The sequence below is a fragment of the Onychostruthus taczanowskii genome, unplaced genomic scaffold (genome assembly GCF_017590055.1).
Source record: "Onychostruthus taczanowskii isolate IOZ18803 unplaced genomic scaffold, ASM1759005v1 scaffold1, whole genome shotgun sequence".
NCBI classification, from domain to species: Eukaryota; Metazoa; Chordata; class Aves; order Passeriformes; family Passeridae; genus Onychostruthus; species Onychostruthus taczanowskii.
The window spans coordinates 23,609,699-23,635,715 of record NW_024496525.1 but is presented as its reverse complement, the minus strand read 5'-3'; the positions used below and the strand labels follow the sequence as shown (position 1 = coordinate 23,635,715).

Here is a 26,017-nt window from a genome sequence, read left to right as displayed (position 1 = left end):
TTTTAACGAACTATATCTTAGAATTATTAAATGTATTTTTAATAAAAATTTAAAAAATAACACAGCCTCAAGCAGATACCAAGAAATGATAAAAACTATAAAGTGCCAAAACTATGATCTTCTGTTAAATAGTCTTGAGAAGTCTTCTTACTGATACTGTTGGTCATAATAGGCAATACTAGAGCAGGACCATTTCAGAAGTCAGTTTTTAATTCTGTGCTACTTGGTTTCAGATTTTAGAGAGATTTTTAAAATGTTGCATTCTTTAAAATTGCATGAGCGAATATTGAGAAATGGCTCTTTATTTTTTGCTTAGGTGGAAAAGAAGTAACAAACAAGGAGGAATTGAAAGGCATTCAGTGGGCATCATGGACCTGTGTTTCTGGCCTTGAAGTTAATGGAATCTGGCCCAAATATTCTGATATAAATGATATAAATTCTGTGGATGCGAATTTTATTGGTCAAGTTATGGTTACGGCTGATGATTATGGAATAGTAAAGCTCTTTCGATACCCCTGTCTAAGAAAAGGTAGTGCCTTTTAAATTCAATTATATGCATATTTTTTAATTGTGACTTTTCAAGAAAAATGTGTTAGAAGACTGGAAAATGAAATGGTTTATAATATAACTTTTTTTTCAAAAAGTGTAAAAAAATGGGGGAATACTAGTCTTTAAAAACAACACCCAAAACATTCATTTAAGTACATAAAGACTGAAGACACAGCCTAAGACCTATCCATGCAGTTGTATCCAGCATTAAAATTGAATGGTGTGTTGAATGAAGTTCTTCAAATAGCTCTGAAACAATGAAGCCTTTCTGATCTAAAAAGATTACTTATAATGGAATGCTGTTAGGAGCTTCATTTCAGTAACTCATCCAATGACTGTGTTGTGGTCATGTAGCCATGAAAATGTTAACTGGATGTAGCTGTACTACTGCTACCAGTTCCACTGCTGAACCTGGGAGGGGATGAATTGCTAGAGGTGCTTAGCACTGACACTGTACATTGGGAACCCGTGCTGCAAGCATGTATATGGGGGTGTTTTCACAGACTTAAATATACATTATTTAAATAACAGTATTTTTTCAAAGTAGAAGTAATAATTTTACTTTGTAAAAAGTAGTATAAAATTAATACAGGAAAATTTTAAAAATCTCTGGTACACCTCACACACATTACCATATGTCTTCTGTTCTTGTGTTTGACTTAAGTTATTATATTTTGGAACCTAAACTAAAAAATGTGTCTTATACACACATTAAAATTTGTGAAAACTGAAAAAAGTTGTTGCTATGGATTAAAATACCAGTAGAAATTAGAATATGTTTATTAAACACTACTTTTTCTACGGGTTCTTTAAAATTATTTTCTGAGGTGCTTCTGAAAAAATTATTTCACAAAATTTGAGAGATGTTTTTATTGTTGTTCTAGGAGCAAAGTTTAAAAAATATCTTGGTCATTCTGCTCACGTGACGAACGTCAGGTGGTCGCACGATCACCAGTGGGTTGTCTCCATTGGGGGAGCTGATCATTCTGTCTTTCAGTGGAAGTTTGTCCCTGACCGCAAGCTGAAGGACACTCTTCATATAGCACCCCAAGGTAAGGAACTAACTGAAAAAACACCAAAAAAAGGGTGGAAGGCAGGGAGGCTAAAAGAGAAGTAAAGTTCTTTGGTGACGGTATTGAAATAAATATTCAAAATTGTCAGTCTGCTCAATTACCACAGTTGTTGTTCTTTAAACTTTGGAGATGCTTGAAGCACCTGATGGAGTTGTTTAATGCTTGCCAGTACCCTGTTGTCCTGTTTTGGCATTAATTGGTGAAGATGAAAAAAGTCTGTGTGCTGGCATTTGGCCAATGGTCAAACCATCACACCTGTGTGTTCAGGCTAGCAAGGGTATGAAAAACCCTTCTTTTGAAAAGAAAAAATTTAAAAGTACAAAGATAGATACGAATTTCTGAATTCTGTATATATCACCCTTCACTAAATTGACAGCAACTGGATGCTCAGGTGTCACTGGAAAAAGTATGGTTTTATACTAATTTGTTTAAAATTTTGAAGTATTTAGATAATAGTTTAAGTATTATAACTGGTTATTTAATTGTTTTTTTAAAAGCAGAATATAGATGTTTAGTGTTTGGGGAAAAATGAAGATCATGTTTCCACTAGTGACTAATTAAACAATTATTCTCACGTGTTTCCTAAAATCAAAACAGTTAACTGAGTGCCTCCCTTAGAAATTCCTCAAGGAATTTAGAGAATCCTCTGGGGAAATGAGAATATAGAGTTACAATAAAATAGGCTGTTTCACCATTTAATTGCTCAGATCAGATGAATATGCAGTATGGATTTAGCAAACAGGTAAATAAATACAAATGCAGTGCTGAACTTGTCAGTGATAAATGCAGAAGGGAACAATAACAGGTTCTTCCTACATGTCAAATTTTATGTGACTACCCTTTTTCTCTGCAGTCACAATATTTTTTTCCTCTTTCTTCCCATCTGTAATTTTTTTCCCTCCTCCCTAACCTACTTGAAGAATTTCTACTTGCATTAGTGGCTCACTTTAATATAAGTTTCTCTTTGGACCCTTTGTTAATTTAGTGCAAGTCTTAGTTTCTGCTTTATACTGATTATTTAACTATCTTCTTTTTCATTTCCTCCTAACATTAAAGCTCATGAAATTATTTTAGTTAATGAAAGCTAACTCACTCCAGCACCCAAAATTATCATATTTATGGCTTATTTCCTATGTAGCAGCAGAATTGTTCCTGTCAATTACTAGCATTTTATGTTGTAGCTAATATAATCATTGATTATAAAATCAGAAACTTTAAGCAGTTAGTTTAAACTTTCTGGCTTGTATTTTAGGTTGCTAAATTTTTTATTTCTGTTTTCTTGGTGACAGAGAGTCTGGTTGATTCTAATAGTGATGAATCAGATTCAGATCAGTCTGATGTTCCAGAGCTGGACTCTGAAATTGAACAAGAGACACAGATCACCTATCGTCGACAGGTAAAGATTTTAGCTTTAATGGCAGTTGGAACCTTCCTAGGGTTTAAGCTGGTCATTTATGAAGACTGTTGAAATCTCAAAACTGGGGAGACTGCATGGGAACTGACGAAAACATTTAGGATTTTTGTTACCTGATGCATTCAAAAGAACAAGTTTATTAAAATATAATGATTAATTAATAATTACAACTAAGATATTAATGAATATTAATATTAAAAGAGAGAAAAATTATTACATGTAATCCTAGAATGAAATTTGTTACCAAGTTGCACTATATAGTTACCAGATACAGGTATGGGAGGGTTTTTTTCAGTTATGTCAGGATAACATTTTTGTGAGTGATCTGAGAAACATGTTTTTCTGATAAGTTTTTTAATTTTTAAGTATGCTTTTTCTTTAAGGTTTACAAAGAAGATCTACCTCAACTTAAAGAGCAATGCAAAGAAAAAAGAAAAAGCGCAGCTTCTAAGAGACGTGAGCGAGCCCCAGGGAACAGTATAAGACTACATTTTGTTCATGGGTATGCAAACTGGCATTCTTTAAAATATACAAGCACTGTTTGATTTTGTAGACTGGTGTTTATAATTTAATTATCTAATTAAAGGCTTTCATGTTTATTGCTTTATGATTTGCTATTTATTTATATCTGTAGAAATAAATTTACACTAAATAAATAAAAATACAATACTTTGATGCCAGCATACTAATTCTACACATGAATTCTGAAGTGAATTTGAACTCAAGCTTTAGCTGGTACTTATTGCTTGAATACAAGTGGCTAAATAATGTATTCAGTAATCTCACCCATACTTTTCAGTATCTGGAAAGCAGTAGTTCTCTTTGATGTATGATTTTGATAGCTAGAACAGAAACTTTGTGTAGTTGAAGATGACTGGGTTCTGGACAAAGTGGTGTTTCTAGCAGTGATTTATTAAAAAAAAACTTGTTTGTACCTAGTCTGAAACAATTTACAAGTTCCTTTCTTAATTTAGGAATTAAATGTAATTCTTAATAGGTCTTGTAAGTTTGTTAAAAATGACTTTATTCTTTTTTTGGTGCTAATTTGAGTAGCAGAATGATGTTTGGATGCATCTTTGAAATCTTACAGTTTAATCTTTAGAATTAGTAGTTTCCCACAATTCTTCATTTTTATCAGAAAAAAGAGGTGGTGTTTTAAAGCAAACCAGTACTAGATGTTACTACATTAGAATAATGATCAGAAATATAAATTCTCTTGATATAAAGCAAAACCAAAGCCTTTATTCAAGTATGATGTTGCAAGTCAAGTTTTCCTTTCAAAAGATACCTTTTTGCAGGAATACAGCTTATTTTCAGATATAATTAAATGCAGGGAGAAGTTACTGATAACTATCTACTTACAATGGCACTCAAACAATTTTAGTAGGGCTCCACATGGAATGCTTAATAAATTAATTGGATAAGAGTAGTTAATATTCCAATCAGCAATTTTGTCTGCAGAAGACGTAGTCTGAGTAGTAGCTTTGGAAATAATGACAACTGGGAAGCTTGGTACAGAGCTGGGGTTTTTTATTTCTCTTTTTGGTGCTCCCGAATTCTCAGTTGAAGATTTTTATATCTGTATAGAGAATGCACTAAGGTGGGTAGCTGCTGTATGTAGTCTTTAAAAGTTGGTCTAAGAATAAAACCAAATGATCCTGAAGAAGATGTAGCACAAGCAAGGGCCCTGGATCTTTGGTATTATTGTTATTTCCTTCACAACAGAAGTGAAGCTTGACCAGAATATCCAGGAATGACCAGAAGTAGAATGTCCTGTTGAGTTCTGTCTGGTTACCCTATGGGCATCAAGAAAACTAATGAAGAATCCATGCTGAACAACAGATTTTTCTCAATGTCCAGGCTGTTAACTTTAAAGTGACCCACATCCAAGTGAGTAATAGGCATATTCTCTGATTCAGGAAGTCTGCTTTGCTTCATCTTTCTTTAGCTGCAATGGAAATGTCTTGGATGTTCCTTGAAAATGTAAGAAGTGGTGTTTTTTTTTTTTTTTTTAATTAGGGGAATCAGAAGCTCTTTCTCTTTTCTTTGTTTTTGAGCTTGTTGGTGTTGTGTTTTGAATTTGTCAACTGCTGTGAAAGACGAACTTTTAGAAATCTCTTGATAACCTGTAAGAAATCTCTTAAACCTCTGGTTACTTCCTGTTTTGGAAGAGAATAAAATTCAGAGTATGTGAGCCAGCTTCTGACTAACATGGATGAGGAAAGAACTTCTATTAAGGGGTGCCATTTTGTATTTCTCTAAGACATCTGATTCAGTTATGATCAGAAACACTTTGTTAAATTGGTGTACAAATTTGGCCTCTTTTTTATTATTCCTGCATTTTAATTCTGCCATGTATTTGGCAGGGTGGTGGTTCAGAAACATGAACTATTCAGAAGAACTTTTTTCTTGGACTCAATGCTTATTATGCTTTCTTTTTGCTGGCAGGAAATAAGCATGCACATCTAATACTCATGTGTCATATTCTCTCAGAGCTATACTGTTGATTTCACAAGAATGATTTTTTTAATATTTTTGAATATTCATAGAATCATAGAATTATTTTTCAATATTCAAAGTATTTAAGCACAATCTAGTTTGAATTTCAGGATATTCAATAAAGTAACCTTACCATAAGATCAAATTAGGTAGCAGTTTCAAGATGACATGGGAATGCTCTGTAAGGAGAGCCTTATAACATCTTGCATGGATTCCTACAAATACCTGAAAATATCATCTGAAGGGAATAGCCTGTGAGTAGGTTCTCTTGAGAAAACTACTGCTATGCAGAATATTTTTTAAAAAAAATTAAGTCTCCACCTTTGCATTAAAGACTCTGTTCTCAATCATGTTTGTTTTGACATTTGGTTCTTGTAGAGATTTTGAGGGAGGATTGGACTACATGTGGAAGCTTCCCACATATATTTTGAAAAGTAACATGCAAATTTTGAAACTCTTATAGCATTAGACAAGCAATGGACATTGTCTCTTTTCCCAGAGAGGGCAGTACTTGTGAAGTTGCCTGTTAGCTGGATATAGATGTGTAACTTGCAAATGTGGGTGGGGTTCAGCTTCAGGTTACAGAGTTCACAGTGATGTGCCCAAAAGGAAATGGTTTTATGTGTATATCTAAACTTTCATCCCAGTCATTGGAGATTCAGTGGAGCATAAGGAGTAATTTGGCTCAGGTAAAATGCAATGCTGATGGTTGGCCAGCTGAGCAGCCCTGCAGGTTCAACTGACTGTTGACTACAACAGTGTAGATTAAAATGTAGGAGTTAATGTATCTAACAGGCATGTGAACACCTATGTTTACATGTCTTAATCTCAAATTGAATGCAGCCTCTGCTATTCATGACTTTGGTAATGGCAATTTCTTTTCCCTATGTAGCACTTAGGAAGCTACATCTTCTTCGCATAGTTACTGCCACATTAACTTGAATCAGTCCTGGATAATTAACTATGGCAGAATGCAGTCTTATTTTTATCGTGCCTTGTTATATATTATCCAGTTACTACAATACAGAACTTGCTTTCATTATTATTTAATTTATAGTTGCTAATAAAGATGCCTTGGAAATTTCTTTGGCTTGTTTTCTGCATGTGAATAAGTTATTTCCCCTAATGCTTTCTCAGAGATCAGCTAGTAATCTCAGTTCTAAATTTTGGAACAGTGTAATTCTTAGGGAATTATCTGCATTGAAATATGCTTCTTTTCATTGCTGTTTAACCTAGGCCCGTCACTTTACCTCTGGTGAAAAGTACCTGTATTGTCAAGAGTTATTAAACTGGCATGTGGGAAAGACAAAAGTCTGTATTTAATTTGGTGACAAAGAGTCTTTGTTGGCACTGCTTGATATTTTGGCAAAATATGTTGTATTTTAATTGTAAACAATTGATTGTACTAATTTTTGTAATAATAAGAGGAAATTAACTAAAATTAACTTCTGTCACAAGAAGTTATGAGTAATAAGAACTAGATTTCTGCATCCTAGATACATTTTGGATATTTTGAGCAGTCCTGTGATACATGGCATTAATGTACTCAGTTTCACTAGGTTTAATTAAGGGTATATAGGCAATTGTTCTGATGATCTGGGAAAATTCTGAGTTTCTGGGTTGTGTGTAGGAGGACCTGAAGCCCTTTTGCTGTCTTTACACCTTTTGTAGGTGACTGCTAAACTTACAAGAAATTCCTCAATGTCCAGTATTTCTTTCAGCATGTGTATTTTCACAGACATTGTTTTTTGTTTGTGTTTTTAATATTCTCCTTTAGAGTGAATATTTGGCTTTTTTTTTAATTACTTTGTGCTTGCAAAGAAAATCCAGTGTGTTTAGCAGAGTACAGTGCAGAGTGAAGCACAGGAAAATGATGTCTGAGCAGCAATAGGTTCAGGTATCTTCTTTGGCACTGTGCCTGCCTTTATAATCCCTACCCCTCACTGAGTGTTGTCATATACTTAACATGGTGATGTTCACCATTTGTATGTACCACATACTGTGATAGGTTATTTTTGTTTCCTTTCTTCATAGTTACTGTAGGTCATTGTATATTCTGTTCCTTAAAAACCTAGTGGCTGTACCTCTGAGAAGGCTGCAAGCAGACAGCACTCTGGTTTAGGCAGAAATCAGCTTCCAGACATCTGCACATGCTGCTGCAGAGGAAGGCTGTTAGTGAGGGATGCAGGGGGAGGGACAGCAAAACAGGACTGAAGAGCCTGCATTTGTACTGTGAGTCTAAATTGTTGGTCACTTAGAGAAGAGCAGGGAGCAGACATAGCTAGAGACCTTGAAGGAACAGTAACTCAGGAGACACTGAAAAGTTGCTGGACTGGGACCAAATCTGAAATTAAGAATCTGCCTGAGAGCACCAATCTAAACAGTGAGCTGAAGGGAGCCTTATTTAAAAGTTTTATTTCTGTGCTATCACAATTTTTGCTGGTTTAAGAAGTTCACTTCTCTTTTTTTTGTGAGAGACCTAGCTTTGGACTTCACAGTATGGCAGATAGTACAAAGCTGGGAAGAGAGGCTGGCAGACCCAATGGCTGTGCTGCCATCTGGAGGGACCTGGACAGGTTAGAACTGGGCAGGGAGGAATTTCATCATCTTCCAAAAGTTTGAGATACAGGTTCATGAAATACAATATTCTTCTTCTGGGCGCAGTGGACCTGGACTACCTGCTGATCTGTTTAAGAACTTTGTGTGGTGACCTTAGTAATTTTTCTCTAATCACATAAAATGACATTAAATACCATTGTGTGTAATGTAGGTGAGCCAACTGAAATACATCATATTAAAATCTGTTCCAAGTATGTGCTCTGTTGTTGCACAGATCTAGTGTTTACAAACATGGATTCATGGTGTTTGGAATATTCTTTAAACTGAAGTTGGTCAGCTGCCTTACAGATTCATTACTTCCCCAGTGCCTATGGTTGCACTGTGTACATAAGGAAGGATGGATGTAACTTCATGATCTTAATCACATCTAGGAAGAACTGAGTGTGCTGAGATAGTGTATACAGACCTTAGCTGTGAGTTGGCCTACTCATGCCAGTTCCTGTATCACTAAGAAAGCAGACATGTTTTCCTTCAAAAAAAAGAAACTGTTCTATATATTAAAAAAAGCATTTATTTTATGTTATCAAGTTTCCAGAAACTGTCATGTTTTGCTTCCTGATTTTTGAGCAGTAGGAAATAGCCAAAAATAATACTTTAGACATTTTCTACTTTACTTAACTACATGTTGCATGCCCAACTTCTCCATGTGAAAAAATGACTAGCTATTGCTTTCTCTTGTAAACTAGCTGTGGAAAGTAACAATTAAGTGCCACTTAAACTATTGCTCGTAGTACTGATGTCTGAGTAGTAAATTAGATGGATAAATTGATGTTCCTTTAAGAATGAGAAAGTATAGTCATAATTTAAAAATTATAATTGGTAAGTAACGTGAGTTTTACACGCACAAAATTCATCAGCATAGCTTTATCTCAGTTTCAGGGTACATGTTTATGGCTTTGGTGAACAAACCTCTTTTGTTGACTTAGTTACAGAGGCTACGACTGCCGAAGCAATCTCTTTTACACGCAGACGGGTGAAATCGTGTACCACGTGGCGGCAGTGGGAGTGGTGTACAACCGCCAGCAGAACACGCAGCGCTTCTATCTGGGTCACGATGATGACATCCTTTGCCTTGCTATCCATCCCTTAAAGGACTACGTGGCAACTGGCCAGGTAGGATTCATGTTTATCTGCAATAACAATCTGAAGTTGTTACTACTGAATTTAGAAAGGTCTTGGGACAAGAGCGTCCAGGCTACATTTATTCAGATGAAGGACTGCATTTCTGTTGTAGATGGAATAGTTGTAAAAAACTGACCCAGAAGTGGTTTTTACAGGTATTTATATTATGGTAAGAGTATATACTCCATAGTTTTTCTGAACATCATTAAGAATAGAGTAATATTTTTTTTATTCAGCATTATGTTGCAGCTTCTTGATAACAGGTGGAGGAAATGTGCAGATAAAATATATTTTTTTAACATCTTGTTTATGAAGTTAGCTGTATTAGCATTGCATTCATTTACTGTTTTGCAGTATGAAGTGAGCAGTTGTTGTTACAGTCTGGCATCCCATTTTAATACATTATGTTTTTCATTATCACCTTTACACAAACTGTGTACTGATTATGCATACAACAAAGGGATGTATGTTGCTCGAGTTCATTTTATAATACTAATAATAGTTAATTTTATCTTTTGCCATACAGTTATTTTAGATAAATTATTTTCACTCATGTTTCCAAACAGCCAAATCTTGTGGTAAATACTTGTGCACTAGGACTTGAAGGTTTGAGCTGATGTTTCATGGTTTTTTATTCATGCTTATAATTGTTATCATTTTTGCTCGTTATTGTATAATAAATTGGAAAACATATGAACTGAATTAATAGAAATAAACTTGCGTTTATTATGCTCTTGATTTCTATAAAAATGTTGAGATTAACGTAACTCTGTAGGTCAGTTAAGAAATTAGCCCTAAATATAAGAATTGGGTTGATTCAATTTTGGAGTAGTAAAGGCTATGAATAAAAATGTCCCTGAATTTACAATAATGTATGCTATCAGCAGAAAGATACACTGCATTATATACTGTTTTATACATACACATTGCATGTTGTTGTATACTATGCTACATGAAGAAACTAGATAATGCAGTATTCAAATTCCTCATACCACCCTGGTTCAGATCTTCCTGATAGTGGATGTTCTGAAAAGCTTTATGAATATTTCATGTTAGGTTTGTGACAAAACCAGAAATAGATCCTAGTTTTTCTGAGCCTTAAATGCAGGAGAGTTTTGTTCTGGTTTTGCAACCTTTTTATTTATGCTGTGTGGTGCACAACCCTTGGAATGGCAAATAATCTTTTAAGTGCTGACTAATAGTGCTTTTGTAAATAGTTGAAAAGAATAAGTTATATTGCATTTCTTACCAGATTTGTTGCCTACACTAATGCATTTTAGTGCCACAGGTATCAGTTAGAATCTGCCTTGTAATGACACCAGAGTAGCAGAAGTCACCTTGATTTCTGAAACGTAGACAAGCTGACATACTAGCAATAAAAATAACCTTTTATTTTTAGACAAGGAATGATTGATGAAAGATTGATGGAATAAATATGCTACACTGCAATCAATGAAGGGCTTTTTTTCTCCCCCCCACAGGAGGACTTTAGTTAATTGTGATTAATGTGCCTTAGTCAGCTGGGAAATGGTCTTTGGGAAGCAGCAAAAGGAATAATATTCTGCTAGCCAGCCAACAGTAATACTAGGAAAATTCTATCACTGTAATTTTTTTTTCAAATATTTTTTGAAATATTCTTAATGCTTTTTAAACAACTGTGTAAAATAACTGAGAAATGAAAAAAAAATGGCTATGAATATGTATACTTTCAGGTTGGTCGAGATTCCTCAATACACATTTGGGATACAGAAACAATAAAGCCACTCTCAGTATTAAAGGGCTATCACCAGTATGGTGTTTGTGCTGTTGATTTTTCAGGTAATAAGTATTTATTTATTTATTTATTTACACTTTTCCTTTGCTATGTGAAAATACAAGATAACCAGTTCTACCGAGAAAGTGGGGGTTCCTTTACACTGCAAATTTTGTATTAAAAGTATTCTCCATTGTTCAATGTCAAATGAGAGGCACTGTCTTATAATAAACATTCATTGGAAAGACCTCTTTGGAGGCTTGCACATGGAAAATGCAAGAACAGCTACTGTCCTCTTTAACAGCTGAGCAATTCCGAATTTCTTTTGGTTGTACGAGGCAGGTGCAGAGATCTGGAGTGTTGTGTCTGCTTTACAACTGTGTAAGAAGCTTTTCTGAGCAAATTGATCTGGTGTGCAATTTTTACTTTTTTAGATGAAATCCTGAAAGCCATGTTGGTAGCACACTGATAGATTCAGGAAGTCCAGTCAGGGAGTTCTGGTCAGAGACACAGGCTCTCTCTCCACCTTAAACTATAACATAAGGCTATCAGTTAAATCCCTTGAGATTTTTGCACCCCCTACATTGAATTACTGTACCAATATTAAATTTCCTCTGCTCCACTAGCTTCTATTCATTCCTTAATTGTTTGGATTTCCTGAATAAAATCTCTGAACTCACAATGACGATGTGTAATCACAAAGATGAATGGTTTGAGGTTTTTGATGTCTCTTACTTTGGTTTCTCCTTTTTCAATATATGAATCTCATTTCTCAAATTCTGGTATGGATATATAGCAATTCCAAAAATAGATACATGTCAAAAAGTCATCTTGAGAGAGCACAGTTTTTTTATTGAAGGTTAATTTGGAATATATGTCAAAACTTTTCCAAGACTTCATAGTACTGCTAAGTTTAAGGGCATTTCTAGAATTTCATGGTATGGCTTCAGTACTTTCCTGTTCAGAAATAAACAGAGATTTTCCGAATGAACATAAAATTTTCACAAGAACAACCTGAAGTGAATGTTTTTGTGCAGCTATGTCAGCAGCTAACTGAACAAGGGATTTAATATGAACAGAGAGCATCTAAGTTCAAATTTGAGACAGGATATTTTAAAGTGCTACACTTCATCCAAGTTTAAAAGCAAATGGATGAAAAATATGCCTCTAAAAACATCATGTGCTTATTTGCTTGTTTGTAAATTCTTATTATATTTGTGAAGTTATAATATTTTTAATATGGTTTCTTATTATTGCAACATAGTTATCCATCTACTCTCTTAATAATAAATGTATTATTCTAGCGGATGGGAAACGATTGGCTTCTGTTGGAATAGATGATAATCACACTATTGTACTCTGGGATTGGAAGAAAGGAGAAAAGCTTTCAGCAGTAAGGTAGGACTTTAACTATGTTTTAAAATCTATTCCTAGATTTACTGTCAGATGTCAGTAAGAAGAATATATTAATTAAAGAATAAGAGTTCTCTAATAAATCAGCATTTTTTGTTACATGAGTGATGCAGACAATAACATTTATGTCATGTTAAAAACTTTCTGTTGAAGAAGTAAATGAAGGTCTGATAGTCAACAAGAACTACTGCAGTGACTGCTCAACTGGTGAAGAAAGATGGCACAGAAGGCACTGCTGTGTTCTGTAATATTTTCTTTAAAACTCCATGCACTTGTGTTTGCCCTCCTAAAGATGGGGATATATGGTATATTCAGATTTTTTTCATCAGAAGTCACACCTTTCTGGGAATAGTGATTTGCAGTTGTTTTGAACAGTTCTTTTTTCTTCAGTCTTCTTTCCTTTTCCTTTCTGAGTCCTGACCAGACTGATCTAACTTTGAAGTCAGCTCTGCTTTGAACAGGAAAATGGTCTAAGTAACATACAAAGGTTAAATATTTCAAAAGTTTCTTTGTGTCTGCACAGATTATTTAATATATGTTTATTAAGTTGTTTTAATCTACAAGATAGAATCCTATTTCTAATTTTGAGTAATGTTATTTAAACCTTTGACATTTTTTTCCCCCCTAAGGATCTATTGCTTTAAATAGAGCAGTAGTGTAAGTGGGTTTTGTCCCATTCTGTCTGGATTCAGTGCTTATACTCTAAACATTGTTCTAGGTAGATTTTAAACAGATTTATTACTCTCTGCAGTATAATTTGAAAAGTGTCAGCTTCCCTTTCATCCATTCTTGCTCTTTAATTTAATTGAATCTCATTTCATTTTTAAACACATGTTGAATTTCTTATCCACTAAGGAACAAAAATTCTGAATAGATCATGTAGATAAAGAAGGGTACTCCATTCCCAGTTGCTTGTCAGAAGCCAGTTACCTTGGCTTCTCTGAAGACATTTATCTGGTTTTCACCTATTTTTTTTTTAATTTCCCCCACCCACAAATCAAAGGGATTTATTGGAATTTTTGAGATCAGTATCTACTTTGAAGATGACTGTGAGTTTGGAAAGAAACTGTTTCATGCATTCAGCCATTAGTTCATCTAGTGGTGTGAAAGGACAGAAAATAAAAGATTATTGCCACTTTTGAACAAGGAGCAAAAATTAGGGATTGGGGGCTCTTCTGCATTTTAAGTAAAGAAAAACAGTTTATAAGGATTTCTTTGCATAGATGGCAAACATTGTTGAAAGCTGGTTTTTCAAACTGTAGGACTGAAGCGAAGCATTAGTTTTATAGAAGAATAGTAAGAAATCTAAAACACAAGAAGTTTTAATGTTTTTAGAACCAACTGTAATTTCCATTGAAGATGTAATAGCAGCATAATTTTTTTCTAACAAAACCAGAAATATCAGCTAAATGGTGAATGACAATGGCAGTTTGTTTTCAAGATAAGCAAACTTCAAATAAGATTATTTACTTTACTCCTTTAAGTGTCATTATGAGCTGTCAAAGATCTAAATGCCATATACCCAAACTTAATGAAAGTACGTTTTCTTCTGCAAAGAAAATGCCTTCTTGTGCCTCTTTGAGGTAACATAATTACTAACCTGCCTTGGAAACTGAAAGTAATGAAAATAGAACAGGACTCAGTATGTTGCTTCTTTAGTTTTTTCCTTCCTCATTATTAACTGTTAGTACTGATTTGAAAGTAAATGTTAGCAAGATAAAGCAGGTATACATAAAAATAAACAAAAAAACCTCTCGCAACCCTATTTAAAAATATTAAGAATTACACTTGTATTTGAATTATTTTGCTTTGCATTTCAGGGGAAGCAAAGATAAGATTTTTGTTGTTAAGATTAATCCTTATATGCCTGATAAATTGATTACAGTTGGAATTAAACACATGAAATTCTGGCGGAGAGCAGGTAAGAACACTTTTCAGAATTAGAGCATATTCTGTTACTGACAGTATAACTATTGCATCTCTTACTGTATTTTTCATGCATGAAATGCAAGTGTTTTCTTTGTCTGCCTCTTAGTTAGTGTTGCCCTAGCAGTAATAATGTTAATTGGTATTATGGCAGTAGTGGAAATTCTTTCTAAGATCAATCTGCCATGGAGCTAGAGCTACATAAGAAGAAAAGACTCTCCATTTTCTACTGTCTGTTTTTATATCTAGTAATAATATGAAAATTTTACGGTGCTGCTCTAAAATCATAGAACAGTTTTTGGAAGAAGAATCTTTACAGCACATATGCTGTAAAAAAGCATAAATAATATTAAGATATAAATAATATTAAGGTTATAAAAAATTCACATACAAAATTCAGACAAATTACTTGAAGAGGACACATCTGTCAGTTGAGAGTTCTTTGTCTAGATACCTCTATTGATCTTGAGAATTAAAAACCAAGGTTAATTCTGCTTGAGAATTTTTGAACTGTGAAAAACCCATTCCCTGATATTTGCCTGAATGTGATTGTTTCACACCTCAATTCGTATATAAAGACACATGTGCTACAGAAGACCAGTTTATCTGCTAAGAACGTTCTAATTATTCAAGCTGAATTTATGTACTTGAACTCACATGAGTCCTGATAAAGATTAATTGTGTAGAGAAAACTGTGTGGTGGAAAAAAATACACTGTTTTTCTCAGTTCTAGCTCCAACAGAAATTAACCAAGATGGCCTGAGAGCGAGGTGTTGATGTCTATGTAAATTATTAATTTCCACAATTGAGCATGCTATCTATATAAAGAAAAAAGTGTCTCAGAATATTTACTAAAAGAGCTACTAAAAAGTCTTTAGAAAGAAATCTTAACTATGATAAAATCTTGGAGATTATTATTTTGAAGAAAAAAAAGTAGCTAAGTTAAAAGTAAGGTTGGGTCTTTTGGGTTTTTGTTTTGTTGGTTGGCTGGTTTTGGTTTTCATTGTAGTGAAAGTTGACAGATAATAAAATTTATTTTGTGAGATCTCTTCTCAAACTCATTTTTTTGGGGAGCATGTGTGGACTAAAAGAAAAGGACTTGTTGTTCTGGGTATGGTTATATAGTTCTTGTACTATAGTTCCAAGCAGATGTCTAATGACTTGTTTTTGGTCTGAACCAGGAGGAGGACTAATTGGGAGAAAGGGCTGCATAGGTGCATTGGGAAGAACTGACACAATGATGTGTGCAGTGTATGGCTGGACGGAAGAGATGGCGTTCTCTGGAACCTCCACGGGGGATGTGTGTATTTGGAGAGATGTGTTTCTCATAAAAACTGTCAAAGCACATGATGGTCCTGTGTTCAGCATGCACGCATTGGAAAAAGTAAATAAACTGCTCATTGCTTTTTTTATGTCTGGACAAAAAAAGTCTATGATAAAGCCAAACCTTTCCCAGACTCAGGAATCCATGTCCTTATTTTCATTACAAAAAAGTCTTGTGGGTCCAGATTCAAAGTAGTGTTTTATGCATTAGTGCAAAATAGTGTTTATGCAGTCTCTTATTCTTGTTATGTAGCATGCTGTTTCTCAAACCCTTGTGGTCAGTGACATTCAGTAATTCTCATAAGCTCTTACTAAAGAAATAACAGGAATTGATTTAAGCATCAGTATGTTCAATGGAATATGTGAGCTTGTGAGAGAGGAAGATCATACTTGTACTATTTTGTAGTGTAATTACTGTCTACCAATAGATAAATTCAGTCTGTAAATCATTAAGTACTTTCTCCAGATTCTTGGCTTCTTTTTAGCTCAGGAAAGCCTTTAAACATGAGTGTTCCAGTTAGATTGTTTTTGTCTTTAATGTTATGTATATGTTGGTGTTTTGCTGTGTTAGACCAAGTCACTCCACCTCCCAATATGCACTTTGGAAAAGTAGCATTGGACAACATGTGTTATTTGTACTACAAGAACTGAGTGCTCCAAGGGAAAGAACTAATGATTTCAGTATTAACCATACCTGTTGCTTCTTTAAATACCTGTATATAATTTTTAATGACAGAATGGCACAAATGCACATATATTTAAAAAATATAAGCCCTAATCAAATTTTTGCAGTACTAAGTCTTGTTTTGAGTAATGAGAAGAAATGCCAAAGGGATATGGAGGCTAAACATCAAGGAAAAACACTATAATATGTTGGTTCTTATTTTTCTAGAATGTTAGAAGCATTTAAGTTAGAACTTCTAAATCTGTGCTGCCTTCATCAGGAGGAGAAATCACTCATTCTGTTGCTCCTGTTCTTTTCATCTCTAACATCTGTAGCTCTGTGCATTACAGTGTTGTATATAGTCCATTTTCAGTATTGGCAGAAATCAGTGAAGAGTTAAGGAAATATAATAATCAGTTATAACTAGTGATCTTTATTTCTTTTCCAGGGATTTGTCACTGGAGGAAAGGATGGGGTGGTGGCTCTCTGGGACGATACCTTTGAACGCTGTCTCAAAACCTATGCCATCAAAAGGGCTGCTCTGGCTCCTGGATCCAAAGGTAACACAGACTTTATCCTATGTTTTGTTCTATTTTTAAAGTACCTTCTTTAGAAATCTTTGTGAAATTGCTTTCCACAGTAAGAGGGAATCCACATTTGACATAATGAATACTAAAGTAATTTTTTTAAGCTTTATTGGTTTTTAGTAAGTAATTTTTCTATTGGAGCTGGAGTTGTGTGTTGTAGGGTCTGTTTGCACATGTGGTGGGTGCAGGTCATAATATTTAGTTTACAATCAGCCCAAATTAGTTGATCTAGCTGTAAGTTTCTTATCATCCAGGTGTTTTCTTGGTTTGTTTTGTTTTTATTAAAGTGGCAAGCAAAAATCCTCTTTTATTTCTGATCATGAAGTATCTTACCTGATCTTTTTTTGTTTTGGAGAAGGGAAGGAATTCAGAATTGTGGTTAGTTTTGTAAGGTATTAGTAGTTAATTTTCCATAAATGCATATGTCTTTTGAAACAATTAGAGAACATTTTCATTCCTATTTTTCCTTTTTCTACCACTTATTCTTGATCTTAATGCTAATTTACAATTCCCTGTATTTTAATTCTGGATAGTTTTTTCTCTTCCATCCCTTTTCCTTAAAATTATGTTTGCTGTGTTCTAAAGTACATGATTTGGTTTTCAAACATGATGGATGTAAATACTCTTTAATGAAAACATTGTACTCCAGAGTGTCTCGTTCTCATAGCTTGTTTACAAAAAGCTAGAATTGGAGGTACCATAATTGGTAGCAGTATAGTGTTATAGTTGATCACTAACATGCAGGCCTATTGAACTTCTTGATGTATTGCTGAATCCTCACAAATGAATCCAGACATGTTGTGTCGTGCAGGAATGTTTTCTACAGTAAGAGAGTAGATTTTTCTACAGTGAGACTGTAATGTGCCAAAGTGTGAAAAATCCTCTTTAAGGCATATTTGAGAATCCTGTCTTCTAACATTTTCATCTTCTAGGTCTCCTCTTAGAAGATAATCCTTCTATACGTGCCATATCGTTAGGACATGGTCATATTCTAGTGGGCACAAAGAATGGTGAAATATTGGAGGTGGATAAAAGTGGACCAATAACTCTGCTGGTTCAGGTATGTGTTAAATAGCAGTCAAATATGTCACACCACTAACATGATTTTATTTCTCAAGTGGAGACTTGTGCAATAAGAAGCACTTTAACTACTAATGAAGTTAGTGAGTTACTATCACTTTTAGTTAGAGTAGACCATTATGACTCAATGAGCAAGATAGGATATAGAATTTCATTACTAGTTTGGTCAATGAGTTTACCCTTCCAAACAGACCAAGATCATAGATCTGTTTTGAAAAAAATAAGAAGTGTCTGAAATAGTGGATCCTCCTCCAAATTCCTTATTAACTTCCCTTGAGTGCTAAATAAAAGTTGTCATTTGTTTTGAGATTTTACTTGTAATTATGTAAAAAATTTTGCCATACCAAGCAACTGCATTGTTTTAAGTTTGACTACTAAACAGATTTTTACATTGCATCGACATAGTATTTTCTTTCATATTTAAGTAAAATCTCTGGACTCTCTCCTTTCTGAGTGGCCAGTGCAATACATAAAGAACTGTAATTTTTAAAAGAAAATATCAGAACCTAAGGTAAAGAAAAAAACCCTAGTTCACAGAATAGTTTGTGTTGGAAGGGACCTTTAAAGGTCATCTTGTCCAAACTCCCTGCAGTAAGTACATCTTCAAACAGATCAGATTGTTCAGAGCCCCATCCAGTCTGACCTTGGATGTTTCTGGGAATGGGGCATCTGCAACATCTCTGGGCAAGCTGTCCCAGTTTTACTGCCCTTGTCATAAAAAAATTGTTTCTTCTATCTAGTCTGTATCTACCGTCTTCTACTTTAAACCCATTACCCCTTGTCCTGTCACTATAAGCCTTACTAAAAAGTGTTCCTGTATTTCTCATAAGCCCCCTTTAAGAGGCTGCAACAATACCTCCCTGAAGCCTTCTCTTCTCTGGACTGAGCACCCCCTCCTCTCTCAGCCTGATTTCCTTCAGAGGAGAGGTGCTCCAGCCCTTTGTCCCTTTCTGTGGCCCTCTTCTGGACCCATTCCAACAGATCCATGTTCTCCTGTGCTGAGGACCCCAGAGACAGACACAGTGCTGGAGTCTGACCAGAGTGGAATAGAAGGGCAGAATCACCTCCCTTGAGCTGCTGCTCACATTTCTTTTGATGCAGCCCAGTTTGCTTTCTGGGTTGCTGGTGCACAGTGCCATGTCCAGTTTGTTGTCCACCAAATCCTCAAAGTTCTCATCAGGGCTGCTCTAAGTCCATTCTCTGCCCAGCCTGTGTTTGTGCTTGGGATTGCTCTGACCCACATGCAGGATCTTGAACTTGGCCTGGCTGATGTTCACCTGATGATGGGTGCACCTGCTCTGTCCCTGTGGATGCCTCCCTGCAGCCTGTGGGCACCACTCAGTGCCACCTGCACACGTGCTGAGGGTGCGCTCCGTCCCACTGCCCATGCCACTGGCATACACCTGTGTGAGGATTATTTTGCAAAGCTTTCTGTCCTACAAATTACTTTAATTTCGCAGAAGCAGCAGATGCATTCTGTGTTTTTATTCAGATATTTATTATCCTGTAAATAATGCATATTCTTTCTCTCTCTCTCTTTTTAAATTTTTTTTTACTTTCATAAATGTATTATTTCATATTTCAATTTAAAATAAAAAGAAATCCAATTCATTGTGTTTTTTCAGGGTCACATGGAGGGGGAAGTTTGGGGTCTAGCTACTCATCCTCACTTACCTATATGTGCCACTGTAAGTGATGACAAAACCTTAAGAATATGGGATTTATCTCCTAGCCATTGTATGTTAGCTGTTCGCAAATTGAAAAAGGGTAAGATGCTTAGTATGAAAAAATATTTACTGATGCAATTGACATTTACAAGCTTTATGAATCCTTTGAAAGCAGGACTTGAAAGCAGAATAAATTCCTTTCTTTGCTCAAATTATTTTATTTATGCTATGTTCAGGAGTTATGTAGCCCTTAAGCTAATGAATCTGCACAAAAAGTTCTGTGTAGTGCTGTTCTGAAGATTATTTGCAATTGTAACTTATTTAAGTCAGTGAATTAACAATAAAAGTTGAGTCAGTTGTACAAATGCTATGTTGCTTATAATATTGCAAGACATTTTTGAGACTTTGACTCTAGAAATTTTTGGAAGAAATCTTAGAAGAAATGTTGTCATTTTCTTTGTGAATGTTTGAAGGATCTGGAATGTCAAAAAAAAGAGAAATTGTAAAATTTTTACTTGTTGAGGATATAAATAAATTCTCTTTTGACAGATGGAAAATCTGTTTCATGTGACATCATATAAAGTGATTTTTTCAGGATTAGATGAGACTGGCCCTGACAAGCTTCTAATTCTATGTATGCTTTGCTAGATAAAGGAATACAGTAGGCTTTATCTGAATTTGGCATTCAGCAATGCAGTTTGATTCAAACATAATGGGAAGCTTAATTGAAGATGATTTAGATTGACAAAGTAAATGTAGAAGAGTTACAAGCTCACATAAGCAGGGATTAAACAAGAGTTTCTAGTTGGTGAACTCTGCTCAAGTCTTAAAGCCAATATTTTTTAATATGTTTATGAGTACTTTTGGCAAAAAGAGTCTCTGATGACTATTTGTTGATGAGACATTTTGAGATGCTTTGGCAATCTTAAAAAGATCCTGTGTACTGTACAGAACAAGATATATACTTCTGCAGACTGAGTAATGGAATTGGAATAATACTTGTTAATGATAAAAGGCAGATCCAGTGACTGTGAGAAAAATGTCTGTGTAGGTCAGGAGTAACTTAAAGAGCAGAAGGCTCAGGATGTTGTTGAATGCAGGGTGACAATTACATGTGATAGTGAGGTATTTTCCCCAAGACATAGTGAAGTATTCATGTAAATTACAAGACAAAAATCAGGATATATTTGGTGTGCATGTCTCATCTGTGTTCAGCTGAATACAATTAAACTAAAAGTTGAGAATGGAGAAAGGAACTACAGGATAATGAATGCAAAGCCTTGTGGTGAAGCCATCTAAGTAGAGGATTGCTGTCTACAGACTAATCAGAGGAACAAATAGTAGGGTAAAATATATGTATGTTAACAGAAAATTCTGGCGTGAAAATAAATCAATATAAGTTGACCATACATAAATTTAAATTGGAAATTAGACTGTTTTTCAAACAACACTGGCATGTTTATTGGGGGGATTCTATGACTTAGTGTCTTATTGTTTGTGATAGCAAATGACTGAATTCTGTGAATCCAGAGGATATTTGCCAGCTGTGTTCTCCTTATCAGAGCAAAGGGTAACAAACAGGCAGCACCAGATACAAAGAAGGAGATTAAGTTAGAAATATACAGACAATAGTGATTAATCTCTATTACTAATGTAGAACAGATATCAATTAATATGCAAATTCTAAGATTCTGGGCCCATGCACCAAGATGCTGTCACATCTTGGAAATTATTTTGGCAGCATCTGGAAAACTTCCTTGGAAGTTTTCTAGGATGAGACTAGCTTTCCTTTACTAATGGAATAGATCTGAAAGAAGGATAATGCACTGTAAATGTATCTGAATGCAATTTCTTTATTTCTCATAGGAGGCAGATGTTGCTGCTTTTCTCCTGATGGAAAAGCATTAGCTGTTGGTCTCAATGATGGAAGTTTTTTGATAGTTAATGCAGATACCCTGGAGGATTTGGTCTCTTTCCAGCACAGGAAAGATGTTATTTCAGAAATCAGATTTTCTCCTGGTGAGTGATTTCTTTTTTAAAAGAAAATTTTAATACCAAGGTTGTTCAAGTAAGACTTATTACATTTAAGAGATAAAAGTAGTGAAGATTTGTAGTACTTTTAGATGTAAAAAATAGGTCAATAAAAGTAATACTAACATTTTGAAAGACCGTGGTGGGATATCCTGTGTTGCTTGTTTGAGGATGAGATTATTGTAATATGTTTGCCTATAGTAACCTACAGAATACAACAGCCAGTTTGAAATTGTGAATATCCAGCAGCTCCCTAGGGTTACTCTTTATGACCTGCAAAAGTTTGGCACATCACTGATGTTACTCTTATATAATAAGAATACTTGAAACTGATGTGCCAGAAACTTCTGGCAATTTTTTTTTTTTTTATTTTTACCCCCTTAGCACTCTCAGTGAGGCTAGGTCTTTTTTCCAACATTAAAGCTCATATTTTAGGTACTCAAAATGCACAGCCTACTTTAGCTAAAATACTCATCTGTTGGAAAAATTTGATGCAAATTACTGATACCAATTCCCCTGCAACATTACTTTCTGATTCCCTGAGCTTTATCATTCTCTGAATACCATAAGTGCTTAAAACTTCAGCAAATGGTTTTTATTGTTTGAAAATGTAATGATATTATAGTTGTAAGTTTCATGCTGATTATGTGATATGAAAGTCAGTTTGTTGGAGAATATGTATAAATTAGCAAGCTGATGTTAAAGAATTCAAAGTTGCATCTAGCTAAATTCCAGAATTTACTTGTGTTTGATACGCAGAGCACTAAAATTTTTTGAAAATATTTTATGTTTGTACTGATGTGTTTTAGGGGCTGGAAAGTACTTAGCTGTGGCATCCTGTGACAACTTTGTAGATATTTACAATGTAATGAGCAGTAAAAGAGTAGGAATCTGCAAGGGAGCCTCCAGCTATATCACACACATGGACTGGGACATAAGAGGTAAGCAGCATTCATTGTAAAAATGTACTGGAAGACTGATTACATTACAGACTAATAAAGAACATGGATAGCATGGATTTATGGTAACACTGGCAAATTTGATTCTTCAGCTTATGAATATGCTCTCACAGCATCTGAATAAATATTAAACCCATGATTTATACTGCCACATACATATTTAGAAGTTGTGCAATTTGAAGTAAAATGCTTTGTCTCTATAAATTGGTTTGGATTTTTAAAAAATCCTTCCTGTTTATCATTTGCCTTCACAAGGGCATTTAGTGACAGAACAAGGGATAAGGGCCTCAAGCTCAAGGAGGAGATGTTTAGATTAGATACTAGGAAGACATTTCTTACTGTAAGTGTGGTGAGGCACTGGAAACAGCTGCTCAGAGAGGCTGTGGATGTCCCATCGCAGAAGTGGTCAAGGCCAGGCTGGATGGGACTCTGAGCAACCTGGTCTCGTGTCAGGGGGGTGGAACTAGATGGTCTCAAAGGTCCCTTCCAACCCCAAACATTCCATGATTGTATGTTTCTACTCCTTTAATAATATACTGTACAATGTGGTTGTATCTGTAGCTCAGGAGTACATATTCTTGTCAGACTGGATTTCCTGTGTTCCAGGGTATTAATATGTGATTTATTAAAATACTAAATTTAGTCCTGTTTCATTAAAAAGCAAGGCTGTGCAATTGTGCAATCTATTTGTTCATGTTCTTATTCCTCTACATAATCCCTTCTGAAACAGTCTGATTTATTTTGAAAGAGTGTTGTAAGTTAGCTTCCTTTGAGCATTTTGAAAAGGAAGAGCACAGGAACACAGGTAAGAATTTCCCTCAGAAATGAAGTAATATAAATGTGTAAAGAAGTCACCTGCTTGGGAGCAGCTGGTGGCCAGGCAGCATCTGTGCTTCTCCATCCCAAAAGCACATACATCAACAGCCAGTAATCATAAACAAACTTTGAATTATCAGTACATTACCCAGTACATTTTGTCTACCATCTGATGGGATAGCCATAATAAGGGGAGAAAAGTTAGTACATCAGTAAAGTTTTCAAAGAGAGGAGAAAGGGTTGTGGATTTAAGGGGTCAAAGGACTTAGATCTTTTTAGAAGACTATACTTCCAGATCCATTATTTACATATGCAGTTTTTTCCAATAGAAACAAATAATTGATGCAATGCTGTTAGCAATAAAAAATTCAAACTAACCTTTATTTTTTCCTTCTGTAAAATGGAATCTTCTACATTAACTTGCAATATCTATGTCCTATGTTTTATAGGAAAACTTTTGCAAGTCAACACTGGTGCTAAAGAGCAGTTGTTTTTTGAAGCCCCTCGGGGGAAAAAACAGACTATTCCAAGTTTGGAGGTGAGGAACTGTACTGCCTTCTTAACTTGCTGGCTAATTAGAGTTATGATGCAGCCACCTGTACTACATAAGAGGGAATGACGTATAAAACTGTAATTTTAAACTTTTAAAATAATAAAATATGTAGGGGATTTCACATTTTTCTCTTCTATTACAAAACAGACATTTGGCTGATTTAGTCATGAAAATCTCACTAGTCATCTGTGTGTCTCTTCTGGTACCTAAACACCTTTGAAAACTTATTGCAGATTACTTAATCTTGCTGTGGAAAACCTCATGTTTGTCTTTATATAACAAGGTAATGCTGTTTACATAGTACATATAGGCAAGAGCAGTATATTGTAATTGCTTTGTTTTCTCAAATATAGAGCATTGTCATAGGATAGAGAGCAAAAATGGGTAATTTCCAAATAATATTTTCCATGGTATTGAAAGGCATGGTTCAAAAACATAATTAGTTTTCTTTAGCCTGAAAGGGCAGCTAAGGTAAAAATTTTTAAAGTACTTCTTTAAATGTTGGAATTGAAATTTCATTGAGGGAAAATTGCAGGTCTCAAATGAAATTTTGAATGGTAAAAAAATAAGTGATTAATATATTAAAATACTATCTTTTAGATGTGATATATCTTTCAGTGCAAGGACTTTTTCTCGAAATTGGATATGGAAGAAAAATGCCTGAGAAGAACTCTCTGTCTCAAATGGGTTGTTTTTGTAGGTAGAAAAGATTGGCTGGGCATCATGGACAAGTGTTTTGGGCTCTTGCTGTGAAGGGATCTGGCCAATAATTGGTGAAGTCACAGATGTAACTGCTTCATGCCTCACTAGTGACAGTAAAGTATTAGCCACAGGAGATGATTTTGGATTTGTGAAACTGTTTCGATACCCTGCTAAAGTAAGTAATTTTCAGCTGTTTATGGAAAATATTTATTAATAAATCTGCCTTTTCAAAACTGTCAAAATTCCTCACTCAGAAGCAAATAATGCTTTTATATTTTTCTCATTTTGATCAAAGCAAGCATTTGGTATTACACTGCAGTTGGCAGTGCATTAAACTTCCAATGAGTAAGAATGATCATTCCAGGTCAGACTGTAGATACATATCAAGCATTGTCCTGCTGCTGACTGTGGCAAATGAATAGGAAAAACTTTAAGAATGAGAATGCTTTGGAAGATAATGAACATGTCTTTTTTACCTACATTGCATTCATGATTTTAAGGACCTTCATTCTGTCCAATATTAGTAATTTTTTTTCTAAGACAAAGACCTTTAATAGTATTTAATCACACATCATAGAAAAGCCATTCCAGAAGCACATTGCATTTTTACTGCTCTTCAAGTACCCATAGTTCTCCTGTATATTTGGTGGAAAATGTGTCTTTCAATTTTGAAATGTTGCTATGCTAAGGATGGTAACAGTGCACAAGTACTGATTCAAAATATTCTGTGTGAATTTTGTTCCAACTCAGTTAGATTATTGTCTCTTTTATTAAAAATGATCAAGTGTTTGTTGCTGGGAATGTTTCTAGACTAACTCTTTCATGCTTGATATGAAGATAAGGTTAACATTTAATGAGGTTTCTATAGGAGAGGCACTTGGCAAATCACGTGTTAAAATCATATGAAATATTAAACAGCTGAAGCATGAACTGTGAAGAAGTTAAGATGAATGTCATTGTGCTGGCAACTTATTTCAGTTCTGTCTAGCAGACTGGGTAAATTTGATCTTTGCCTTCTTTTTTCCCTTCTCAGGGGAAGTTTGGAAAATTTAAGAGGTACGTTGCTCACAGCACCCACGTGACAAATGTGCGCTGGACTTACGATGACAGTTTGCTGGTCACTGTTGGGGGAGCAGACACCTCCTTAATGCTGTGGACTTATGAGATGGAAGGACATCGGGATAGCAGGCAGTGTGACAGCGAGGAGTCTGATCTAGATTCTGAAGAAGATGGAGGTCAGTAGTAATTTATACAACTAGCTCGATTG

The 26,017-nt window shown here is 34.9% G+C and overlaps 1 protein-coding gene across 4 annotated transcripts in view; it reads left to right on the top strand.

Moving 5' to 3' along the window:
• EML5 (EMAP like 5) overlaps positions 1 to 26,017 on the top strand; it is a 91,082-nt gene that overhangs the window by 37,853 nt on the left and 27,212 nt on the right. For all 4 annotated transcript variants that reach the window (XM_041397034.1, XM_041397044.1, XM_041397063.1 and 1 more), the window contains exons 10-26: positions 317 to 529; positions 1,434 to 1,601; positions 2,912 to 3,018; positions 3,420 to 3,538; positions 9,081 to 9,267; positions 10,989 to 11,094; positions 12,334 to 12,427; positions 14,263 to 14,363; positions 15,550 to 15,752; positions 16,804 to 16,915; positions 17,875 to 18,002; positions 19,648 to 19,789; positions 21,556 to 21,708; positions 22,530 to 22,661; positions 23,945 to 24,033; positions 24,749 to 24,925; positions 25,784 to 25,985. In XM_041397034.1, coding sequence (XP_041252968.1) covers positions 317 to 529; positions 1,434 to 1,601; positions 2,912 to 3,018; positions 3,420 to 3,538; positions 9,081 to 9,267; positions 10,989 to 11,094; positions 12,334 to 12,427; positions 14,263 to 14,363; positions 15,550 to 15,752; positions 16,804 to 16,915; positions 17,875 to 18,002; positions 19,648 to 19,789; positions 21,556 to 21,708; positions 22,530 to 22,661; positions 23,945 to 24,033; positions 24,749 to 24,925; positions 25,784 to 25,985 — 2,433 coding nt within the window. The remainder of the gene's footprint in view (positions 1 to 316; positions 530 to 1,433; positions 1,602 to 2,911; positions 3,019 to 3,419; positions 3,539 to 9,080; positions 9,268 to 10,988; positions 11,095 to 12,333; positions 12,428 to 14,262; positions 14,364 to 15,549; positions 15,753 to 16,803; positions 16,916 to 17,874; positions 18,003 to 19,647; positions 19,790 to 21,555; positions 21,709 to 22,529; positions 22,662 to 23,944; positions 24,034 to 24,748; positions 24,926 to 25,783; positions 25,986 to 26,017) is intronic.